This window comes from Rhagoletis zephyria, unplaced genomic scaffold, assembly GCF_001687245.7.
Source record: "Rhagoletis zephyria isolate East Lansing unplaced genomic scaffold, Rhagoletis_zephyria_1.1 Rzeph_scaffold_01449, whole genome shotgun sequence".
NCBI lineage: Eukaryota > Metazoa > Arthropoda > Insecta > Diptera > Tephritidae > Rhagoletis > Rhagoletis zephyria.
The window spans coordinates 20961-47013 of record NW_016158533.1 but is presented as its reverse complement, the minus strand read 5'-3'; the positions used below and the strand labels follow the sequence as shown (position 1 = coordinate 47013).

General features: G+C 35.0%; 1 protein-coding gene across 1 annotated transcript in view; it reads left to right on the top strand.

The window, feature by feature from the left end:
- Positions 1–26053, top strand: part of LOC108364043 (neuronal acetylcholine receptor subunit alpha-7-like) — a gene marked incomplete at its 5' end in the record, with an annotated part of 106357 nt that overhangs the window by 73904 nt on the left and 6400 nt on the right. The window contains 3 exons of the mRNA XM_017617594.1: positions 16627–16807; positions 21160–21235; positions 23370–23564. Of these exons, the coding sequence (XP_017473083.1) occupies positions 16627–16807; positions 21160–21235; positions 23370–23564 (452 nt within the window). The remainder of the gene's footprint in view (positions 1–16626; positions 16808–21159; positions 21236–23369; positions 23565–26053) is intronic.

Genomic DNA, 26053 nt, shown 5'->3' with positions numbered 1-26053 from the left:
AAATCATTGGAACGAAGGTTGTGAAACGAGGACCAGTTTCAACTCCGCCTTTTAAGATTAGACGGATACGGCTACAGTGGGGCGTTTGGGAGCTCGGAACTTTTACAGTTTACACCAGGGACGGAAAATTATCATTATTTTTTTTAATTTTAACTAAAAAATCAACAAGTTGTAATCGTCGTAAAACAATTTTAACTACACTCACGTATTTGTGTTCGTACGTCCCACTGTAATTTACAATGATTTTTATTTTTCGAGTTTAACCAATAATGATTATTTTATGATTTTTACTTTTTCGCTCAGGGGATAATAATTATTATTGAGTTTTATTTGTTTCACTTAAGAATAATGATCATTCGAAAATCTCAAAAGCTATACCAGCGTGATTTCCGTTGTATCCTTTCCAGTGGTAGTAACATGTTAATAAAAGAAATAAGTCCCAAAATTTTCAGGTCAAAATTTCAGAAAGTTGCGTCTGTATAGCCATTTCTATTTTATAAATAATCATTTTGTTTAAGTGGAAAAATAAATCTCAAAAATAATTATTATCTCAGAGCGAAAAAATGAAAATCATAAAATAATCATTTGTGATCGAAAAAATAAAAATCAAATAATAATCATTTGCATTGAGCGAAAAAATAAAAATCTATAATATTTATAATATTTGAGCGAAAAATTTTAAATCATAAAATAATGATTAAATGTTGATTTAAATTATTTTACTCATAATGATTACCGTCCATGGTTTACACTAAACAAACCACAGTCTTTTACCAAACCAGAAGCTCACTTCTCTGAGTAAATTGTTTCTAGCAGGGCATTTGAAATGCACTCACACTTTTCGCTCACCTCTCTCATTTAATTTATGGCAACACCGCCAGCAACAAAATGTCCCATAAATTACTTAACATGATTAGTGTATGGGGAGGTGTAATAACAGCCAACAATTACAAGCGCAACTACAACAAAAAAATAAAGCGGCAATGAATCCAATATACATGCATACATATGCAAGTATGTATTTATTTATGTATGTCTAATAAACAATTCTCAAATGTACGANGTGTATGGGGAGGTGTAATAACAGCCAACAATTACAAGCGCAACTACAACAAAAAAATAAAGCGGCAATGAATCCAATATACATGCATACATGTGTAAGTATGTATTTATTTATGTATGTCTAATAAACAATTCTCAAATGTACGATTTTATTCGTGTGAAAAGTTGAAATCAAATGGACATGAAAATGCAACAATGGCCGACGGCCGTGTCAGATCGCAGTGAATTATAGGGCGAATCAATAAATATGTATGGCAATGATGAGTGCGTGTTTTGCATCAGGTCAATCGAATTATTTTGCAGTAAATTACAAGCGTTTTACTATGCCTAATAAATGGAGTACGATTACATGCATACACATGTATGTCCAGTTATTTATGAATATTAACAACAAAACATGTAATCAANTCGCAGTGAATTATAGGGCGAATCAATAAATATGTATGGCAATGATGAGTGCGTGTTTTGCATCAGGTGAATCGAATTATTTTGCAGTAAATTACAAGCGTTTTACTATGCCTAATAAATGGAGTACGATTACATGCATACACATGTATGTCCAGTTATTTATGAATATTAACAACAAAACATGTAATCAATATTAAAATCACTGATAAATGAGACGCTGTCAAATATCTAAAAGGTGGTCCAAATGATTATTTTCAAGAATTCAAATAAAAAAAAAGAACAAAATGCAATTTTTCGGTACATTATGTACACCGTAGGAACGATAAAATGACACAAAAAATCGTCGAGACATGCAAACTTCATTTTGGGTCGTAGATTACGGATCTGTAGACCATTTCTAAATCAGGTTATTTTCACAAGATATTTTCATTTTATATTTGCATTGCGAATGAAAAAAAATCAAACTTTAACATGGAAAACGAGCAGGGAGTACATGGCGTATGAGTAACATTCTTGCCTGCTCACAATTCATAAAAAAATCATTGCGTATTTTCATTTGACCATTCACAATCCATCGATTTTCTTCGATAGATAGATTGTGGCATGGGTTGTGTGGCATGATGCGCGAATTTGCTGAAACCAAGTTCGTTCGGGTCCTTGTCTTCAATTTCCGGGCACAAGAAATTGTTTATCATGCGTCTGTAGCCACACACTTGACCGTAATTTCGTTTTAGGCAGCATTTTCTAAGGAAAGGGCCAACGATGTCCCCGCGCCAAAATCCGCACCAAACTCTCACTCCCTGAAAATGCATTGACTTCTTGACGGTGACCAGATGCGGAAGTTTTGCCTGTTAACATAGACGGCGACCTGGATTTGCGCCTCGCCAGAAGAGATGCTTTCGCGATCATAATTGTTGTTCATTTGGAACTGCGCTAAGGCCCAAACTGAGCNATGGAGTACGATTACATGCATACACATGTATGTCCAGTTATTTATGAATATTAACAACAAAACATGTAATCAATATTAAAATCACTGATAAATGAGACGCTGTCAAATATCTAAAAGGTGGTCCAAATGATTATTTTCAAGAATTCAAATAAAAAAAAAGAACAAAAAGCAATTTTTCGGTACATTATGTACACCGTAGGAACGATAAAATGACACAAAAAATCGCCGAGACAAGCAAACTTCATTTTGGGTCGTAGATTACGGATCTGTAGACCATTTCTAAATCAGGTTATTTTCACAAGATATTTTCATTTTATATTTGCATTGCGAATGAAAAAAAATCAAACTTTAACATGGAAAACGAGCAGGGAGTACATGGCGTATGAGTAACATTCTTGCCTGCTCACAATTCATAAAAAAATCATTGCGTATTTTCATTTGACCATTCACAATCCATCGATTTTCTTCGATAGATAGATTGTGGCATGGGTTGTGTGGCATGATGCGCGAATTTGCTGAAACCAAGTTCGTTCGGGTCCTTGTCTTCAATTTCCGGGCACAAGAAATTGTTTATCATGCGTCTGTAGCCACACACTTGACCGTAATTTCGTTTTAGGCAGCATTTTCTAAGGAAAGGGCCAACGATGTCCCCGCGCCAAAATCCGCACCAAACTCTCACTCCCTGAAAATGCATTGACTTCTTGACGGTGACCAGATGCGGAAGTTTTGCCTGTTAACATAGACGGCGACCTGGATTTGCGCCTCGCCAGAAGAGATGCTTTCGCGATCATAATTGTTGTTCATTTGGAACTGCGCTAAGGCCCAAACTGAGCAGCGCTAACGAAGCAGATGATCGTGTCGCTTCATCTGCTGAGTTAATTGGACCTTTTAAGCGAATAATATGATGTCCTTGTGCAAATTTCACAGCAGGCTGGTGGGTGAAATATAGAGTTGTTCAAATCGGTCGTTGGCGGTAGTGAATGTTGTCCACTAGCATGCTGGTCTCCAAAAATATTCAACAATTTATATTGAGCTCGAGGCCGTTTTAAATAAAAATNTGCAATTTTTCGGTACATTATGTACACCGTAGGAACGATAAAATGACACAAAAAATCGTCGAGACATGCAAACTTCATTTTGGGTCGTAGATTACGGATCTGTAGACCATTTCTAAATCAGGTTATTTTCACAAGATATTTTCATTTTATATTTGCATTGCGAATGAAAAAAAATCAAACTTTAACATGGAAAACGAGCAGGGAGTACATGGCGTATGAGTAACATTCTTGCCTGCTCACAATTCATAAAAAAATCATTGCGTATTTTCATTTGACCATTCACAATCCATCGATTTTCTTCGATAGATAGATTGTGGCATGGGTTGTGTGGCATGATGCGCGAATTTGCTGAAACCAAGTTCGTTCGGGTCCTTGTCTTCAATTTCCGGGCACAAGAAATTGTTTATCATGCGTCTGTAGCCACACACTTGACCGTAATTTCGTTTTAGGCAGCATTTTCTAAGGAAAGGGCCAACGATGTCCCCGCGCCAAAATCCGCACCAAACTCTCACTCCCTGAAAATGCATTGACTTCTTGACGGTCACCAGATGCGGAAGTTTTGCCTGTTAACATAGACGGCGACCTGGATTTGCGCCTCGCCAGAAGAGATGCTTTCGCGATCATAATTGTTGTTCATTTGGAACTGCGCTAAGGCCCAAACTGAGCAGCGCTAACGAAGCAGATGATCGTGTCGCTTCATCTGCTGAGTTAATTGGACCTTTTAAGCGAATAATATGATGTCCTTGTGCAAATTTCACAGCAGGCTGGTGGGTGAAATATAGAGTTGTTCAANAAAATGTTTACACAAATTTGTGTACAGCCGGCGCAGTGCCTGCCTTATTTCGGCCAAAACTTCTTTTCAATAAGCGCACTGTGCCTTTCTTCCCAATTTTCAGCAGGAAAAAGCTGTTACTGTCAAAATTACATATGATTAAAATACAACACTATATGGGCCACCCTTTATGTATGTACATATGTGTTGTTGAACGAAAAAAATTTTCAAAATGGCATTTGATAAGTTGACAGTTTGAAATTTGGTGATATTAGTTCATTTTTCAAATCACAATCATTCGATTGGGTCTGCGATAATAAATCAAATTTATTGGCGTGTGCGAATTTATGATACTGCGGTGGATAAGAGCAGATGAGAAATTGAAAATAATGTAGAATGGAATTGAGTGAATGATTTTCTAATTTGAATACAGCCCACCCTACAACCCTCAATGCCACAGCTATAACCTCAAAAGAAGTAGCTAAGTATTCTTAAATTATTTTTGTGAATGCTCAGAACTGACAGGCAAAGTCATGAAACAATAGGCAAATTCTTCATACAAGATATAAAGGATATTTCTTAAATCTCCATTACTAACATAAGCATCGGCAATTATTGGCATCATTGGCAAGTCTAATTGGTCCAAATATACCAACGAATTGCTAATTGGGCACTAGGCCAAAGCTCAAACAACACTGCTACCAACCAGCCAAAAGTCGCTTGTACTTAATTAATATTTAATTAAAAACCAAAACAAAAATCTTTTAAAAGAGTATATTTATAAGGAAGCATGATGGGAAGCTATCAAATGAATTGTGCATTTAAATCCAGAATTCTCTTTTGTGTTCTCGCTCTTTTTTTTTTCTGTTAAAAAGTTAAGCTTTCACATACACAAATAAATTGCCAAGCCAAAGTTCATCACATCCCCAAGGAAACATATCAAAAGCAAGCTTAAGATAGGCGTACTATGAAAATAAGTCAAGTAGTTGGCAGCTGGCGACGGGTAATTGAAACTGTTGATGCGATTTATGAAGCTCAATAATTGACGGCACCAGCCTTGAGAAGCCTTGTGAAAAAAGAACCCAGCCACTTACACACACACACACACACACACACACACATTTGAAGTAAAATCAAAGCAATCGAAGCATGTCTGCCCCACTGCACTGCAAGCAGTGATGCCAATCGGCGGATAATTTCCCGATTTTGGTGGAATTTGAATTTCTCGCGGGAATCGGGGAATGACTTTAAATTTTGGGGAATTCAATATACAAACGATTTTGATTCGAACATTATAATTGAGGATAAAATTGCATTTATAAATTACAACTTGTAATGACAATCTCTCATTTTGTATCATGGGTTTGAGACATTTCCTAATTGCCTCGTGCAAGCGTGTGGATATTAAAAAATTGCAACTGTGCATAGCCATATTTTTGCCTTTTTTCACGTTTTTGTTTGACGCTCTCTTTTCTCATTTCGCTTTCGCCACCAAGCCATCGTATTAGCCTTTTATATTTTATATATGAAATGCTAAAAAGTCCGTCCTTACATAACATACTTATATCACAATATCAAGTAGCAAAATTCATTTTGGGGAAATTTCATCGAGAATTGGGGAATTTTTTCAGGAATTTCGGGGAAATTCGCCTCAAGGGAGTTGGCATCCCTGACTGTAAGGCAGAACGCGCATCAAATGAGCGGAAACAATATGGCGGCATTAAATTGGCTGCTAGCCAGTTTGGACATATCACACTATGTCAACCGGGCGTGGTCAATAGCAACTCACTGGTTTACATGCCTTCTTGGCTAGTTTAGTGGACATAAGCTGTTGTATGCTATATGGGGCATGCTTGTGCCTTTGTGTTTGTGTTGAAATGTATGTACATACATACATATGTATATGTACGTGCATAGTATAGCACTGCATACATATGCTACTTGATGGCTATGTTCAACCAGCCATGTTATGGCATAGTGATTTATTTGATTTACGAGCAGCAATCTAAGTCCGCAACTGAAAAGTAAGATTATTGAAGGAAATTATTAATATCGTAATGCTGTAAGGCAGCCCCTTTCAAAGGCGCTTTTAGCAAAAATAAAACAAAGTGCTTGGCTTAGAAGCAAAAGAAAAAACAATAAAGAATTTTGTATGAGTGTAAAGCCAAGAATCATTCATATCCAAATGATACAAAAGCGCAAAGGCTCTGCATATCAATGCCAATTAAATTATTATGAAGATTAAGTGGCATTTACAGCAATTGCAGCACTTAAAAACCACCTCCCCCTCTAAGTTAAATATTGCATAGATATGTACGAATTTTGATATCTAACTCGTTTTGGGGTTAAATAAAGAATTTTGAAATGGCATATTTCTCTTCTTATATATTTTATGTAAATCGTACTATAGCCTACATACATACATACATATGTGTGTACAGTAACTTACACAAGTGTTCTCAGATTGGTTTTTTACACAGTTTTTCCAAATAAAATTGTTTATGTGTAAATATCTTAGGTGTTTTTATGCGTAAAATTTGTGTTAACCCAGCAGAAAATTTGTACATAACTGCTTCTTGTGTACAAATGTACATTTCTGAACTAGTTCAGGGCTAATTCGGGACTAGTTAGGATCTGTTCAGGGTTCTTTTAGGACCATTTCAGGATAATTTCGGGAGCTGTTCATGACCATTTTGAGCCTAGTTCACGACTATTTGAGGACTAGTTCATCACTATTTCAGAAACATTTCGGTAATATTTCTTAATCACTTTGGTGCTACATAGTTGGAGGCCATTTCGGGGTTAGTTAGGACTATTTTTTTTGGCCTAGTTCGGGATGATTTCGATACTAATAGGGACCGTTTCCATATTTATTCGAGACAAGTTCACGACTTTTTCCACCGTTTCGGGGCCTGTTCAGGGCGATTTCAGGACCATTTCGGGACTAGTGTCGGAACATTTTACGACCGTTTCGCGACTTGTTTAAGACTTCTTCAGGATCATTTCGGAGCGATTTCAGGGCCATTCTGAAACAAGTTTGGGAATATTTCGAACTAGTTAGGGGCCATTTCGAGACCGCTTAAAACTGATTTTGAGATCCACTTCATGGTAATATAGGGACTACTTCGGGGTAGTTTGGAACTAGTTACGAAACGATCCTTAAATAGTCCTCACTTTTTTTTTCTTTTTAGTTTCTACCTAACCTAACCTAATCGCCGAATGCTTTTACAAACCATATACAGATACATATTTAGACATCAAATAACATAACGCCTTTTTTTACTTTTTAATAAAAATATTGTTCATGTTATAACCAACTCCTATAGAACATAGCCGTCGAGAGATTACTCCAAGAGCTAACGAATACTTTCCAGGGCTACATATGCGGCAAAACAGATTAAATGTGGAGCAAACTGAAGATCATTTATCACGTGTATTTCCTGGGAAGCAAAGTGCTGGGGATGCTCTCCAAAAATACTGGCCTGCATCTATAAGGCGATAGACGACTCTTGCTAGCTCATGTATCCATCATTTGGTTCGACATAACTGCTCAACTTGGGCCAATCTAAGCGCTCACCATTATACAAAGGCAAGCATGTGTATGCATTCACTGGAGCCATGAGCACTTCTCAAAGCGCATTCTCGAAAATTCTTCTATATCCTACCCCTATAAATATTCATATAAAAATTAAAGTGAAAATGACTCTACTAAAGAGACTGATACCAACGTCGGGACAGATGGATTTCTTAATCGTAGAAGGATTAATATTCTGAGCAAGCAGTGCCCTGAAATTTCCATGCCGTGGGATATCATGCAATCGAAATTCAGCTTTACAAACAGGTTTAAAACTGGTCTAAGTAATAGGAATAAACTGGTACACTGATGTGCCATTGACCGTGTGTGTGTGTGGGTACTGTGATAGGTGTAATTGTACTGATGTTGAGATACCCAGAACCTATGGAATAACATATATATTTCCATTTTTGAGACTGAAACCTACGCTCTAAAAAGATGCGCGGACTTTAATATCAAGCGAAACTACCGCAATCAGAACATTGCTATCTTGACTAACAGCCAAGCGGCTACTAAGGTTATAGAGTACCTTGATATATATATATATATATATATATTATCGAAATCGGTTGATGTGGTCCAAAGTTATGCGGTAACATACATAAAAAAAAATATTCCGACGAACTGATATTCTCCTCCCCCTTTTTTGGAAGTCGGTTAAAAAGAAAAGAGAAAAACTCAAGAAATATTCAGCAAAATTTCGAATTTTGTAATATAAATTTCTAGAATTTTCTTCGCTATCCAGTTTTAGAACCCCTGAAATTTTAGTTTAACAAAGTGCATGCGCTACCTTGCTATGCTCCTTGACTTTTANATTCTCGAAAACTACTCTGAACTTTGAGGAATTGTGTCAAGCAAAAATGTTATTCTTCATGCAGTCGTTTGAACCATGATCGAAGTTGTCCTATCAACGAGTAGGTGATTTGGTGCTCGCGGTTCAATCATGTTGACCCCACAGGGTCAGCCATTCGGCCCGTCACGACGCTGACATTGCAGATCTCTTACCCAGCAGCTCAATTGACAGAATTTTGTAAATATATAATACCGGAACCGCAGACACTAGCAAAGAAATTTAGGGAGTACCGACTGAAGTCCTGTCATCTAAAGATTCTTCGGCATGGCTTTGTATATTCCACATCGGCCAATAGTCTACTTAGGGCCATTGTGCTTTCCGCTCGTTTTTTTATGAACTCCATGTAAATGTTCCCAAAAGTGGATTTTTTTTGCTAACCTTACCTTGAAAACCCTTGTGCATTTCATGTACTGAGGTCCGACCATCACACTCGTTATGGTTGGAATTCGCTTACTGGTATGATCTCCAATTAAGCTGTGGCCACTTTCATAACTGGGTTAAGTTTGAGCTGAGCCAGTTGGATGTTTATTGTTAACAACATGTTGTTGTTGCGGTGACCACCTTGTCGATTGAAGGGAGACGTTCTCTGGCAGCAGATTATCCCGCTTCTTTTACCTCTTGATGATTTATTTAACAGCCAACGGCCTCTAAGGCGGGCAGGAAACATATCTAGACAGCTTCCGGTACACCTCCAGTTGACTACTGCATCCAGCAGGACTTTCGTAAAAGGCACCGTCGATATTTAGGAATGTCCCTACCGTAAAACCTCTGTTAGCGAAGAATTCTTATGTCCACTTTACTATTGTATGAAGGGTTGTGTCTAACGACCGTTTCTTATACGCAGGTTAATTAGCCTCTCTAACGTCTTGAGGAAAAACCTATTACCGATGCCCTTGGGTGAAGCACGGGAGCTCTCACTGGCTTACCACCTTCCAAACTTTGGGGTGGGGATATGTCCGGTCCTTATTCAACTCGCATATAAACATAAGAGCGAGATAATTTCGCGATACCTCCAAAGCCTTTAGCAGCTGCGATGGTAAGATGCCATCGGTTTCCGGTGTATTAAAGAGTTTGAACGAACTTATCACCCGAGCTATGTGACGATCTTTCAAAAGGTTGGAGAGGGTGATACAACACCCCATACATTTGCTGGAGACTTCTCTTGTGGCTGCAAGAAAAAATGTACAAGAAGAAAATACTTAGTGATTCCTCGCAGCGGATTGTCCAACTTCCTACCTCGTCCCTCAGGTAGAATATTTTTGCAATACAAATTTCGTTACCACTGGCTTTCTGGGCATCAACTACATTAACTCTCGTTATATTAAAAAGTTGTCTTTCTTGGATTTCGTCCCAGTTTTTCTGTTACTCAATGTACCTACATATAGTCCTTAACTCAATTATACGCCAACAGCATATTGACAAGGTTTGACCATAGATTTTTTATTATTTAATTTTATTTTATAAAAATACTCTTTATTCTCAAAAACACCAAGTTGCAAACAATATTTGCAATATTTGTAGAAAGTACAGACACGACAATTTTTGTTATTTTTTCATATATGGAGAAAAGGGGCTACAACTTCAACTAAGAAAAGACCAAAAATCAACGGTTAGTCCCAGCTATATCAAAGTTGCTTTTTGTTATACAAAAATAAAACTGCATACAAATCTTTTCGACATACCTAATTAAATAGCCTACATTTTTCGAAAGTTTGTGGATTTTTTTTTTAATATTCAATAAAGCTTGAAACTTGAATTTATACGGGTTTTGTTAACGAATACACTATGTTTTTAATGAAAAATAATTAAAATTAAATAATTAAAAAATTTTGTATTCAATACGTGTCAACATGTCGGCGGCGTATAATTGTGACATGGACTATACCTATCATTCCACATCTCAATCTTTTTCCACTGACGTGAATATGTCGGTCATTCTTTTTTTTTTCATATAAAGCTTACTCTTTATTTATCAGTTCCCGGTACCGCACCTATAGAGCAAACGTTACGGCAGAATATTACGTTGCTTGTTTAATCATGTTCGTTTTTTTCAGCAGTAGAGTCGAACTGAATATTTCTATTGCATTGGTGTTATTAAAAACGCTCTGTGTCAAAATGTTGCTCATTGTTTTACTTATGATCCTGAAAGGCTTTACAAATGCATTCCGATACAGTTAACCGATCAACAAGATGCATAGGACCATATTATTCCCGGTTATGTCTACGAACGAGGAATGTAACTCCAGCTCCCGAGCGTCGATTTAGTGAGTGATTTCTTTCTCTGCGCTTTTCTAAAGCCTTCCTAAAGGTCCTAGTCAATTTGTTTTTGCCTCACAAAGCAAATGTAAACTCACTTACTTATATCTTATATACTTATAAATTTGTATATAAACCCCCTCAGACAGTTCCAAATTGTAATAAGATGAATCAAATAAAATCAAGCTCAATTTAATTGCCAAATACTTATCTGAAAATTCGGAAAATCTCTGTAATTTAAAGATTTCCATGGAAGCATGACAAGCTGATATACTCGTACATTTAAAGCGAAAGCAATATTATTTAATCGCTGAAATAACATGGCTGTCAAAAGCAGCTTTGNAAACTGAATATTTCTATTTCATTGGTGTTATTAAAAACGCTCTGTGTCAAAATGTTGCTCATGGTTTTACTTATGATCCTGAAAGGCTTTACAAATGCATTCCGATACAGTTAACCGATCAACAAGATGCATAGGACCATATTATTCCCGGTTATGTCAACGAACGAGGAATGTAACTCCAGCTCCCGAGCGTCGATTTAGTGAGTGATTTCTTTCTCTGTGCTTTTCTAAAGCCTTCCTAAAGGTCCTAGTCAATTTGCTTTTGCCTCACAAAGCAAATGTAAACTCACTTACTTATATCTGGGACCTATATAAATTTGTATATAAACCCACTCAGACAGTTCCAAATTGTAATAAGATGAATCAAATAAAATCAAGCTCAATTTAATTGCCAAATACTTAACTGAAAATTCGGAAAATCTCTGTAATTTAAAGATTTCCATGGAAGCATGACAAGCTGATATACTCGTACATTTAAAGCGAAAGCAATATTATTTAATCGCTGAAATAACATGGCTGTCAAAAGCAGCTTTGGATTGTAGCTACTCTCTTCATAAAATAATATTAAACCATACATGTGTATGTATGTACATACATATAGGTAGAGTTGCCAGATTTTTTTAAGCACGAAATCAGTACGTTGGACTTTTTCATGCTAAAAAAATCAGTACTTTTCAGTACACTTTTATTCAAAGCAAAATTACGAGTGTACATAAGTAAACTATAATACTCTAAAACGCTAGAGTACTTGTTGAAAAATAAAAGTGTTACTTATTTTAACATGAGTGTACACATCGTTGTACACAGAAGTTGCGATATATTGCCAATAAATTATTTTATATTTTTTTTTTTTTTTTTAATAGCAATAATGAGATCGTCTCCATCTTCAGTGTTTAAATAGTCAAAGACTTCTATACATTTCATTTTAAAATTCCTTTTAATTTGAAATTCACTTTAAAAATTTTAATTAGAAACCGGTTTCTCTCTTTGCATCAGAAAGCAAATTTTATACTTAAGATCCTCTCAGTTGCTTCATTTGAGTGCGGCATTGAAAANTATTTTAACATGAGTGTACACATCGTTGTACACAGAAGTTGCGTTATATTGCCAATAAATTATTTTATATTTATTTTTTTTTTTTTAATAGCAATAATGCGATCGTCTCCATCTTCAGTGTTTAAATAGTCAAAGACTTCTTACATTTCATTTTAAAATTACTTTTAATTTGAAATTCACTTTAAAAATTTCAATTAGAAACCGGTTTCTCTCTTTGCGTCAGAAAGCAAACTTTATACTTAAGATCCTCTCAGTTGCTTCATTTGAGTGCGGCATTGAAAAACAAAATAACATATTTTTTTTAGACTATGGAAACGTACCACTATTTAAAGACTTCATCCATATTTCCTCATGGCTTAAATTATTTTTTTCAAATGCGCAAAAACTTCAAAAGGCTAGGAATTCGCTAAAGAAAAGTATCTAATGCATCGAGATGTCTTGTATGCAAAGCTCTTTTATAATGTCAGTAAATTTTGAAAAAAGAGGATTGAAAGTTATAGGCAAAAGTCATTCGAATATTAAAATTAAAATATTAAACTGAAAGATATTATCGATATAACTAACAACACTCGACAAAAAACGTCATCCTTCTTTTTAAATAACTTAAGCTCCATCATATTATCGCAACTGGTACGTAACGACCCGGCAATGTGCCCATAAAACGATTGATCTTTTTGTTGTATTATTTTCTTGGGCATCTCAAATATTATTTGAAACATGTCAACTGTAATTAAATAATTTTCTTCTTACTTTTTACAGTGCAGTTTAAACAAGTTCGAACGTTATGTAAAAACCTTAAGAAAATCCTAAAGTATTTTATTTGAATTGAAAATTCAGTAGAAATCAGTACACATTTTGAAAAATCATGACATTAGCGTACTGATTGAAAAAATTAATAAAATCAGTACAAGAGTTGAAAAATCAGTGCTGTACTGATAAAATCAGTACGTCTGGCAACCGTACATATAGGTATGTTATGTACATAAGTACGCCCGTTTATATAATCATGCGTTTGAATGTATACAAATATGTCAAAGTATGCATACATACTATGTTTGTACACATTTACTTTGATAATCAAGTTGTGTTCTTCGCCTGCTCCTGTGACACATTTGGTATGTTTACATTTAATTAAACATTTGTCAGTTAAGCAATTAATGAGCACACTAGAGCGAAAAACAATACAAAATTATTTATATCCATAAGTGTATTATGTACATTTATGTATTTATATGGGCTTTTCTTTAAATACTTAGATCAAAAAATAAAATATAATGGTATTACAATGGGCTCATGGCGGCTTAAGTATGCCTAATGTGATCAACTATTTCATAGCTCAAAGAAATACAGGTGAGATTGGGTTAAGTTAAGGTGGTTGCCCTAGTCAAGGGACACAGTTGTACAATTAAGATACCACGAAAAAACTGAACTGATAACCTTAATTAGTCGACGAAAAGCCGTGAGCCGATTACCAAATTTCGAAAGCGTCTAATTTCGATCCCTCAGAGCTTAACGTTAGTTAGGAAGTGCGAGCCAAAATGCTTCCCTGTTTGCCTGCCGAAGGTTGGATAGTCTAAAAGAAAATGTGGAGATGATTCCACCTCACCTTCCTCCTGACAGCTGATACCAAAAGGATCACTAGCCCTTGGGAGGTACCGTATTTTTCGGCAACTTTAAGAGGAAACGAAGGGGCACTTGTGTCTTGCGCTGCAAAAAATATTTTAAAGTGCCCTATAAACACACTCGCTTTCTTTTGTCCATTTTATTAGGTATTTCAATATATACGAAGTACGCGTGTTATTATAGCGCTTGCTGAGCTAACACTAGAGCCCACCATCCAAGAGCGTACCGCAGGAGGACAAAGGCGTCCCTAGTTACTACTTATCTGGAGATAACGTTTTAAGGGTGCTTTTCCGACGCCAGGTCATCAGCCACGCCGTTTCCCTAAACAAGTCTTACTAAGAAGTACTCCGAAGTGATTGATAGAGAGGTCAGATTTTCCTTTACCGATTTCGAGAGCATCACCCTTTCGGGGTGTGTCAACCACTTCTTTGATGGCAGCTATTTCCACCTGAAAGACACGGCAGAAGTCTTGAAGTCTGAACATAGTTTTGGTGAAGAGTTTCCAACAGAAGAAACCTCCACCAACCCTGTCTCCAAGTGTTGATCTATCCGTGAAGAAGTTCACCGCTCCCTTCTTCGAGTAACACCGCCCTATCTAGTCTTCTCTTTTGAGAGAATGTAGATAGAGAAGGAGCTTCTGGGAGCTATTTCGGAGGCGCTGTAATCTATGTGCTCAAGTCAAATCCCTCAAGAACTCCAGAGTACTACAACCCGGTTTCCCTGAGCCTAATAGCAGTTCGTGCTGCGACAATTCTGTCTGTTTTTTCTACAAGTTTAGTTTAGTTGATTCCTCCAGACATGGGCTCCGCGGAATAAGACAAGAAACACTCCGCCGCAACAGTTCTATCACGAAGTAAGCTGCAAATAAGCCTTTTTAGATTGGTTCCAACCGCCAGATTATGAATAGACTTGACTATGTCCTCTAGAGTGACATTGTTGAAGGCCCCCTCGATATCTAGAAATGCCACTACCTGCATAATCTTTATGCATGGAGGCTTCCTCTAACCACATTAGCATTATGTGCAGGGCGATATCTGCCGAGCTTTCCTTGCAATAAGAATGTTGATCTTTTGATAGACACACACGAAGAATCGCGTTTCTTATGTACAGGTCTATCAGTCTCTCTGGCGTTTTTAGCAAAAACGAAGACAGACTGATAAGTCTAAAATCTCTAGGAGAAACCTGAGAGCCTTTTCCGGCCTTCGGAACGAGCGCAACACTGACTACGCTCGAAGCCATGGGAATCTACCCAGTCCTCACGCAGTTCTCATAAATAGGAGCCAACCAATTGCAGGGCCCTTTGCAAGCGCGCAGGTATGATGCCGGCGGTCCCCGGCGACTTGAAGCGTTTAAACGAAATTACCGCCCAGGTAATGTCACGATCGTCAGGAGATCGAAGAAGTACAAAATATCGCAAAGACGTACATTTGACTGTACTTCGAAGTACGAAGTACAAGAGCTATGAAAGAAGTACTGTACTTCCGAAAGAAGTACGGTTGGTCACATTAAGTATGCCTCTCTTTAATACTGGACGAGGATCAGTAAATTACAAGACACCTAACCAAACTTTTAGTTTACGAGCGGCTAACACCCCAAATTAGTTATGAATTGCAAGTCGATGTCAAGCTCCAGGGACAAGTCAAACTAACATACCACTCGTCTGTTAGTACATGTGACAACTAAAGAGTTGACGAATTGCATTCGAAGTACATATGTACATGTTGTTGTTCACAAAGAGCAATTAAGAAAGAAATGAATTCACACAGCGAAAAAAAATCTTAAAGTTCAACGGAAATTTTGAGCGGATTTTTTTGTATTAATAGTTATGTAGGTATGTATTATGGTATAAAATAAGCTATTCAAATAATGCGCCTCTAAGAATGCAATTAAGTTAGATTTGAAAACTTAATTAACCGCTAAGGCTAGCTTATTGCAAACGCATATAAGAATATTTATAAGAGATAAGCACATTTGCAAATGTAGTGCATAATTACATATGCATACGTTGGTACGCACATATTCACATAAGTGTATTAAAACTTTTCGATATGTACATATATATCCGTATTTTTAAAATAAAGAAAACTATTACCTCGCTAAAAAAATATATATACGTATATATATATAAGACCTCCACATATGTCATACACGCGCCACATACTTTCATATCATCATCATATCACCATAGTTTTATGTGCTTATAAATACATGTAAATACATATATATGTAGGTATATACCATTGCAAAAAAAAACACAGGACACCCTTCACAAATCCCCAAACATTCCAACCTTCAAACAAAGTGTAGAATAGTTTATCAGCATAACTTTGTCAGAACCAGTGGCATAGCAACTGTAAATGATTTTGATTGCAAGTGAAGTAAGAAGTATAGATACATATAAATTTTTGAACTAAATCAAATACTCACGTAAGCAACATAACGCAGTTTAAGGGACTTAAGTCAAGCAAAGAAAGGCGTAATACAAAAAGTAGCACTTTATTAGTTAATGCAAGCACAGAAAAAAATAAAAGTCAAAGCGAAAAATTTAAATTTTTCAAACAAATTTAAAAATTCGTGCTACAAAAACGTTTTGCAAAACTTAAACAAGAGAAAGAATTACTTAAATTCCATTGATTACGCTATAATCATGTAATTATATATACATATAGCGCGGATGAGGGATTCGATGGCACGTATCACACCAACATTGTGGTCAAACATAACGGCAGTTGTCTGTACGTGCCCCCTGGTATCTTCAAGAGCACATGCAAGATAGACATCACGTGGTTCCCATTTGATGACCAACACTGCGAAATGAAATTCGGTAGTTGGACTTACGATGGAAATCAGGTAAAGTGTTAATTTACATTACAACACATACAAACATACCTGCAAACATGAATACATACAGACATATATAGATACTGCATAGCAACACGTACATGCATATCACATTACAAACATATATACATACATACGCGTATTCATGCAAACATATTCCATGTCAGCGAATGCATTCAAATTTTTCTCTCTCCCACACACTCCCGCGTTCACGTGAAAGCTTGCTCGAAAGCTTCATTTTTCGCCTGCAGACGACTGTAGTCTTCGGACATAACATATTTTGAGGCTTTTTTATTTAATATGTATTTTTTTTTTAGTTTAATTCTTTTTTATTTAAAGCTTAAACGCAAAAAAATTAATCTCTAAGATCACTTTCAATATTCGAAAAGTAAATCTGTTTTTTCCTTAACGAGTTCTAGACACCTCAACTAAACATTTTCCTTAAAAAATTATAACTACGTACTTAACACTAAACTAGTTCTAGCATACAATGCCTTTCAAGCTTGCAAAGCTTTGCATTTTCTTTTTTTTTCATATCATCAACAAAATTTTCAAATGATACTCTTTATCGCATTGGCTTCGAGCCTTTAAGCTCCACCAAACTATTTATATGTATACATATAAACTTAAATTTCCCTTGTTTTATGATCTTTACCTACAATTTTTAAATTTTCCACAAAAGCTTTGAGCTCTGAAGCTCAATCAAACTGGTAATGCTTTTTGTGGATATAATTTGATTTAAAAGTGATTGTTTCTATTGCAATTATATTTAACTAAACATTAAAAAGCTTTAAACCTGTTGAAGGCTTTTGAACTCCTCCAGCTTTGAAATTGTTTAAATGCCTTCATTTAAAGCTTTTAAAAGGCTTTCTTCGTGATAGCTTTAAGCTTTAACGCTTACTTAAACCATTCGTGTTTCTTTATATACGCAGATTTCAAATTAATTTGTTTTTATATTTTTAACTGCACTTTTAAATGACGTTTTTGCTACATTAATTAGAGCTTTTAAACACCCTTACATTTGCGGATGAAATGTTGAGCTTTTAAGCTCACTAAAATTTTAGGCTCAATCACAAATGTTTTTCGAAATGAAGTTTGTCTGTGAAAGTAGTTTTGAGCTTTTAAGTTCTATTGGAATTTTAAAATATAAAATACTTACTTATATATAATGCAAAGCAGGTATCATCTAATTATTAGATACGTTTTCTTCTTATAGTTAGTTATGAGCTTCTTAAGCTACGTAAGGCAGAAAAGAAAAGAGGCATTTTTTGAACTTGAGGCAGGACTTCAAAAATATTTAAAGAAGTAACTGTAAAGTTGCCTTTTCAGCAGAATTTCTTAAAATACAAAAACTGTTAAATACACGAAAATCTAAAAGCACTTTTCACTCAGTTTGTGATCTATTTATAGTTTTTCGTGATATTTGTAAGCCTCGTAAGTCAATTTTCAAAAGCTCTAAAAAATAACACCATACGCTTTGGCTTCTGCTACTAAATTCATTAATTAAAATAATATTACGCAAAAAACTTAGAAAAAGCTCTCAAGCACGCAATTAATAATTAAGCACGATTTTGGTGTAATTATTTTTCACAATAATAGCATAAAATTGAAACTGGGATTGCATAATTGAGACGCGAAAATTGTCAAATATGTAGGTATATAAGTAAACACAAGAATCTTTTTTAAAGGTATTTCTGGCATTTACATCTTCAACTAAAATCTTCCTAAATTTAAAAGCTTCTTAGATCTAAAAGCTCCATAAATCTAAAAGCTTCTTCAAAGTTTCTTAGATCTAAAAGCTTCTTAAGTCTAAACGCTTCTTATATCCAAATAAAACGTAATTATTTTCCGATTTAAACTTCAGTTTGACTGATTGCGAGACACATTTTTCGAAAGAAAAAGGTCATATTTTTAGTAATACACTCGTATATACTATGTTCTTTTTATAATAAATGAAGGTTACGTAGACCTTTTTTAAAAAAGGCCAAACAAAAAGCATGAATAGTTAAAGTTGACTATATTATGTAGACGCAAAAACAAATTTGGTAAACTTTTTTTTTTCTTCCCGTCAGTCCCTAAAAATACAACCCTGGAGTTATTGAATTTCTCAAAGCTGTTTTATAAGAACTCAAAAAAGGTCGAAAACATAGGAACACACTTTTTGCCAAAGTGATTTCGTTGTTTTAGTAATTTAGGAACCATTTTTATTTTGAATTAGTGTAGGCTTAACAAGAAATCTTGTTAAAATAATTATCCTGATATTGTTTAATTACGTCATTATTCACATCATTCCAGACTAATTTTTAAATAAAAATACTTAAAATTTTTCATTTAAAAATCAAATTCATTAAATTTGAAAACTTAATAAAAAAGAGTTTAGTACTTCAAAGTAATTTATAATTTAAAACCAATGTTCCTTTTTTCGTTTAATTTTAAGTATTAATACATGTAAAATTGAAATTGCGTTTTCATAACTTTTGTACTAAATCATACATCTCTTGGTATGTAGCTTTTATTTTAATTTCCAATGCCTTGAGCTCCAGATACCTACTTATACTATCTTTACTTACTGCTACTGTAACATTTTAAACAAATACTTTCGTATTTACCGCCGATATACCCAAGCGTGTACCTGCAGTAACCCTGTACTAAGTATGTAGTACTAAATGCTTAACTTTTCTACTACCTTTTTTTTTGTACCTAAGCAGACGCTGCTGTCACCTGCTGCTACAACCCACACGCCTAAACCAGTTTAATAGTTTTAGAAAATAAAGTTAATACGCTTAATTTTTACTGCTACTTTTTACGAATTATTACTACACCACTACTCTTTTAAAACGATAAACTCTACAGTTAATCACTTATTATTATTTAATTTTTTTTTTATATATACTGCAAACAAACTTGAAACTAGAAAACAGTTCACTGCGTTTTTGTGAATTGCAAAACCAAAACACAAGCAAATAAACAAACGAAAAAAGTACAAAAAAAAAGTAAACAACTGCCTCAAAATACAGTGTGCCGACGCAAAACTGTCAACCTCTTAGGTTGGTAGTTTTCTGTTGACACCCACTGTAGAGCAAAAAGAAAAACACGAATCTAATTTAGGTAAACGCTAATTGGAATCATGTGTGAAAAGCGAATTTTTTCGAAATAAGATAAAATATTTTTCCAGCAAAAATGTTTTGCGCGAAAAATATAAAAACAAAACTATTAAAAAAAAACTCGAAAAAATTACGCTTTCAACTATTTTGCATGGAGAGAAAGAAAGCAAACAAATTTACCGAACCACGCCCAAATTTTTTTACCACCAAGAAATGAAGAAGAAGAAGTGATTTTTTTATGTGCAAAAAATTTGGACGTACATACGTACGTAACTACTCTTAATGAAAGACAAACTAATTTTTTTGCTACTTCCCCGCATAGAAGTTCTGAGGGAGGGCGTGTAAATGTGAGAAAAAGAATTTTATTCTCAATAACAATGTCATTGCCCACTCTCCCTCTATTTTTTTTAAGCACACTTCTGCCATGGGAAGAGTATAAATCGCACCTATAAAAGTTACTCTCTTAAAATCAGAATACTCCCTACTGTACATACACTAAAAAAAAACAATGTTTCACGCAAAGTTTGACAGCTTGATTGACAGTTGCAAGAAGTTTGGTATAAATACGGCACTTTAGCGAATTTTCACACAAAAACTTCAAACAAATATTAGTTTTTTTTTTTTTTTTAATTTTCATTGCTTCGAAAATTAAGCATATAATAAATTAAGAAAGTTTAAGTTAAGACTTTCAACTGTTAATTAGCTGTCAATTTTACGCAATTTCTATTTTACTCAATAAATATTTATCTCACGCACTTTACGCCCAACTTTCTCACAAATATTTTTTGTATACACCTCACTCTTTCAACATACACTCTTCTACACCACACATACATAAATAAATGCTACAATTTATCCTTAACCCACCCATACTTCAAACAAACATATGTGTTGTTCTCTTCAATGTTGCCTTGGTTCTTTTTTACAATATCTTTTTGTAAAAATCAACTACTTTGCAATATTTTGTGTTAAAAAATGTATTGAAAAAATAAATATTAATGTAATTTTTGAATTTTCTCTTTCCCCACTTTGCCCGAACCGGAAAAAACTACAACACTACAACCTGTCAAAAAACAACACAAACACTAAACGCCTTTTCAATCCGTTACAAATGCAACCCTGCTACTATTGACACTCTCGAAACTTTAACAAAATTCCTATTGTACAAAAAAAAAATTATTTTGCAAATTTTTGTGTTCGCACAAAACTTTGTAAATTCAAATATAACTACACAAAAAATTACAACCAAAAAAACAGTTGGATTTGGTTTTGAATTCCGAAGATGGAGGGGATCTTTCCGATTTCATAACAAATGGCGAGTGGTATCTGCTTGGTTAGTAAATTTTCTTATTAACTTTTTTGTGTGAATTTTAGTGTTTTTTTTTTCGTAATCGTTTTTTTTTTACCGATAATTATGATGGCTTTGTATGTTTATGTGCTCGATGTAACTGAGTTTTAGTGTACAAAATTATAAATGATTAGTGTACTTTTTATTTTTGAATACTTAGTTTTTATTATTTAAAATTTTTTTAAGCTTGCGCAGTATTGAAATTTAGATGAAAAAGTAGAAAACTTTTAAGAAACTTTTGAATTTAAGGTTTTAAAAATGGACGTTTCTAGATGAAAAATAAATTCAGTTATATTAAATAACATTAAATAGGATGAAAATAAAATTTAAGAAAATAAAATAAAATTAAATTAAATTAAATTAAATTAAATTAAATTAAATGCGATAAAAAACTAAAATTAAATTAAATAAACTAAAATAAAATTAAAGTAAATGCAATCAAAAAATAAAGTAACATTTAAAAAAATACAGAAGAGTAAAACAAACAAGTAAACAAAAAATAAAGACTAAATAAAATTAAATTGCAAAAAAGAAATAAGTAATTGCCAATGCATCATCAAAACTTTCGTCACAGCAGTGGTATGTATATGTGGAGACTAAAATACTCCACTCACTGTATTGTAAGCAGAACTGACGCGCTCTGCACTGAGAATATTAATTTTCTGTCTATGTTTGGGTTCCATAAAGTATCATCTGAAGCCGCACAGCATCTTTGAGATATCCAGGAAAGAAGTTCCGCAAAACATGTCTTTCGATCAACCTGATTTTCTTTCGAATCCTAGTAGACTTTAGAATGATGTTTTTTCTAATTAAGCTCTAGAAGAAGTGACCCACAAAAATTTCAGCCGCTTTCTCTGGAGTGCAGCTTGCCTAAATGGCATGTAATCAGGTGGTCAAGTGTCCCATTAGTATTCCGCTGAGCAGCCGAACGTTAGCTCACAAAACCTTAGCAATTTCTGCTTTGCAGTTTTATCCATTTGCTGCTAGTAGCTTCNTTTGTGAGCCTTAGCAATTTCTGCTTTGCAGTTTTATCCATTTGCTGCTAGTAGCTTCTAGAGTAATTTTTCCAGCTTGTGAAATCAGGAATAGCCTGTAGTATGATTCGGGTGGTTCCTTATCCTTATCCTATATCAGATCGATTCCCGGAATACCACTGTGTCTTGGGAGAACCAATAAATTAACTATATGTAAATATGTTGTTGATGAAATCGTCAGGTTATCGAGTTAGGCGTTACCGACCTCAGAACGTTAACAGCAGGTCAAGTGTCTTCAACAAAGGCCAGTTTTTATGGTGCTAGGTCCATCATGGCTACTAGTTTTGCCGACATGTCAATTGCATACATCTGAGCCTGAAATATGCTGGATCTGAGGGCGAATTTTGGAGATATCTGCGAAGATCGTGATTTCGAGAAAAAAAGAGAAATTTTATTAAAGTAAATAAATTGAAATTAAATCAAAACAAATAAAATTAAGTGGAATGAAATAAAAAAAAACGAAAAAAAAGAAATGAAATTAAATGGAATGAAATAAAATTAAAATTAATTTAATTTAATGTAATTTTAAGAGTAGATATGAAACTAAAACAATTTGCATTCCTTCTTGCCTTTTTTTACTCTTCATTATACAACTTCTCGATTTATTAACCCTCAATATCGAATTAAGAAACATCCATTTTTAAAACTGCCAAATTGCTTTGAAATTTATTCGTAGTCAAAATTTTGTATCATTTGAGTGGTTCGAAAATTTAAAATTTTCACGCCTATGCAAAATTATTATTATTTATTGCTCACTGTAAGTAAGTTTGCTGAATGTTTTTACCCAACTACTTCCAAAACCAATTCACGTCTCGCTAATAAAGTATTATCTCTTCTCTCTCTCTCTCTCTCTTCCCTTTTCACTGCAATCGATTTAACAACCAAATTTTGTTATTTAATACCCCCAAAAAAATTGCCAAATCTGTTACTTTTTAATCGAAAATTAAATATATTTTTATATGGCCCCAAAAAAAATATATATAATATATATATATATTTGTGTATATAATAAAACTCATTAACATTCGACGTGCAAAAACAATAACGACCAACAACACACCCGTCATATATGTGTACAACAACAGCCATGCCGGGCAAGAAGAATACCATCGTCTACGCCTGCTGCCCGGAACCCTATGTGGACGTCACATTTACGATACAAATTCGACGGCGTACATTATATTATTTTTTCAATTTAATTGTGCCGTGTGTGCTGATATCATCGATGGCTTTATTAGGATTTACACTACCTCCCGATTCGGGCGAAAAACTAACATTAGGTGAGTAAATGTTATAAAAATAAAATATATGAAAAAAATTTAAAAATAAAACAGTCCATTTTGTTTATTTAAGACAAATTTACAAACATTTATTTAAGATTCACATATACATACATATCTGTATATAAATTTTCTCAAGTGACATTTCAGGTGATCTATAGCCAAATAACGCAGCCATAATAAGTTGAAGTGGTAAATAAGAAACACCTTTTTTTTAGCACAAGAAAAATAATTTATATGCGCGGTTACCCATTACGAATACTCGTAGCACGAAAATGTGAGGTTATAACTTTATTTTTTATTTGTGTACCAGCGCAGCTCCACTTGCCAGCTTAATCTGCGGTAGCGAAATGAGGAAATGCTGGATTTTAAATAATTATAGAAGTTTATACATTAAATAGGATATGTAAATTAGAGTGTGTAGCATAATTTAAACATAAACATGCATGAAATTTAAATAAAAACGTTAAATTATGGTTAACGCTGGAAAATTGTTGCACAGGGCTTAAAAAGAATTAATATTTCTGGAAGTTAATACCGAAGGGCTACACTCTATGGCGAGACAAAAATTGGGATTAAAGCGCCTAAAGGTATGCACCACTAGGCGCCAATGCATCTTGTGACCTTCCATTACTTAGCTTATGTAAGCAATTCTCACCCACTGTACTACAAAGTCTGTTGATAAAGCAAGCTCTCGCGACAGTTTACTATATTAACAAGTTCTTCAATATGACTTCGAATCGTAAGGCTGAACTTTTTTTTTACTTTCAAATGGACTTGACTCTACTTTGCCATTTGGTCATTCGGCTTAAATCATTCTACCAGACAGTAAATGGCTATTTCACGGCTATGTGAACTTATTAAACCCTCGTGCTTAAGCAAAAAACTTTCAAACATTATGTCACTCAAATATTCGTTTCTTAACCCCGAACTTCGGTCTGCTCTTTTCCCTAAACCTATGTGGCTCGAACCTGACAAGGCTACATAGGTTAGGTTAAGATGTTTTCCCTTCGAAAAGGAGCACAGTTAGATCATGAGCACTACGAACGGTAACTGCTAGGTGAAAGTGAAAATCGCTAAGTGCCGAGAATGAAGTTTCGAAGATGGCAGGTATAAAATCCTCACCTCGAACCCAGTTAGAAAGCACGATCCCATATGTCTAAGCCGCAGTCTATCGAATGCTGGGCAGTTTAAGAGGAAATGAGATGCCCCCACCTCGTCATCCTCATTGCAGCTCCAAAAAAGAGGGTCTGAAGTTATATTTAGTCCCTAGTCAATCGAATCACCACAGTTGAGACACGTCCACCCTCGGCCAGAACGACCTTGCAGTGGTAGAAGCACTGGTTTGCCTCCAGCGTACGCTAAGTTGGCGCGATCCCGTCTTTCCAATAGAATTTCTTAAGTAGTCAGGGAACTTCTACTCCGTCTTTTCTGGGTGATACTGGCTTGAGGGTGCCACTTCTGACTAGTTCATCAGCCACGCAGTTTCCTGCGCCATCACCATTGACCTGGCCCCCATGCAAATCTGCTAAGGTTACACTTCGATGCGAACGAAAGAGAATTTAGGCATTCCTCTACTAGCATCGAGCAAATCCAACGCTCTGAAGGACGACTCGCTGTAAACCGGTGTAGATATTAATATCCTTTACCATCGACTGCTTCGTTTCAAGGTGTCTGGGAAACACTACAGTGATCTGGAATCCTAAATCTTGTGCTGATCCCAATCCCTCCTTCAAGCTTCGATCCATCCGTGTAAATGTTCATCGGTGTCTCATTTCCACCGCTACCCCCGTCCACTCATACCTTGTTGGATTGTGCAAGTCCAGGCTATATATATTACAAATTATCTTCAAGGTAAGATTGAAACAGGTCAGAGCCCTCTCAAATGGTCAAACTTTGGTTTAGGAGTCAATGAGAGTGACGGACTCGGCATTGGTTTCTTGGTTAGGTTTCGGTAGTTTACCCAAGCAACGGAAGCACTTGAGCTTGAAGGATAATGTCCTCTATGACTCCACGAAAATTTGAACGGGACACATTACTTAGCCAAACATGGACCGCGAGCTCGAGAGCTCATCAGCTTTAGTTAGTGTAATATAGCATAGCACACTTTTATGTGACGTGCCCTTTAGCACACTTATGTGTACTTATGTGTCTTGACCTTAAGTACGTATAATATTGCGCTGCCTCTCGAACGCTCCATTGTTAATAAACCCAACACTAGAATTATCGATATGGCTCATTCCATCTCAAATCACCCAGGCCGGGGGAAAGTGAATTTAAGTTTGCCATAAAACTCGCAGGGATTGTTCCTTGAACAATTTAAGGAGATACGTATTTTTTCTTTTTGCTCAGAAATGCGAATTTTTCAAATAATGAATTTTTTTCTTTTTGAGTACGAACGCTTCTTTTTTTCTCTCTTAATAGCAACTTTTGATGAAATCGTTTATAACTGCCGCAAAAAAGCAAGGATTTTAACGATTTTTTTTTTT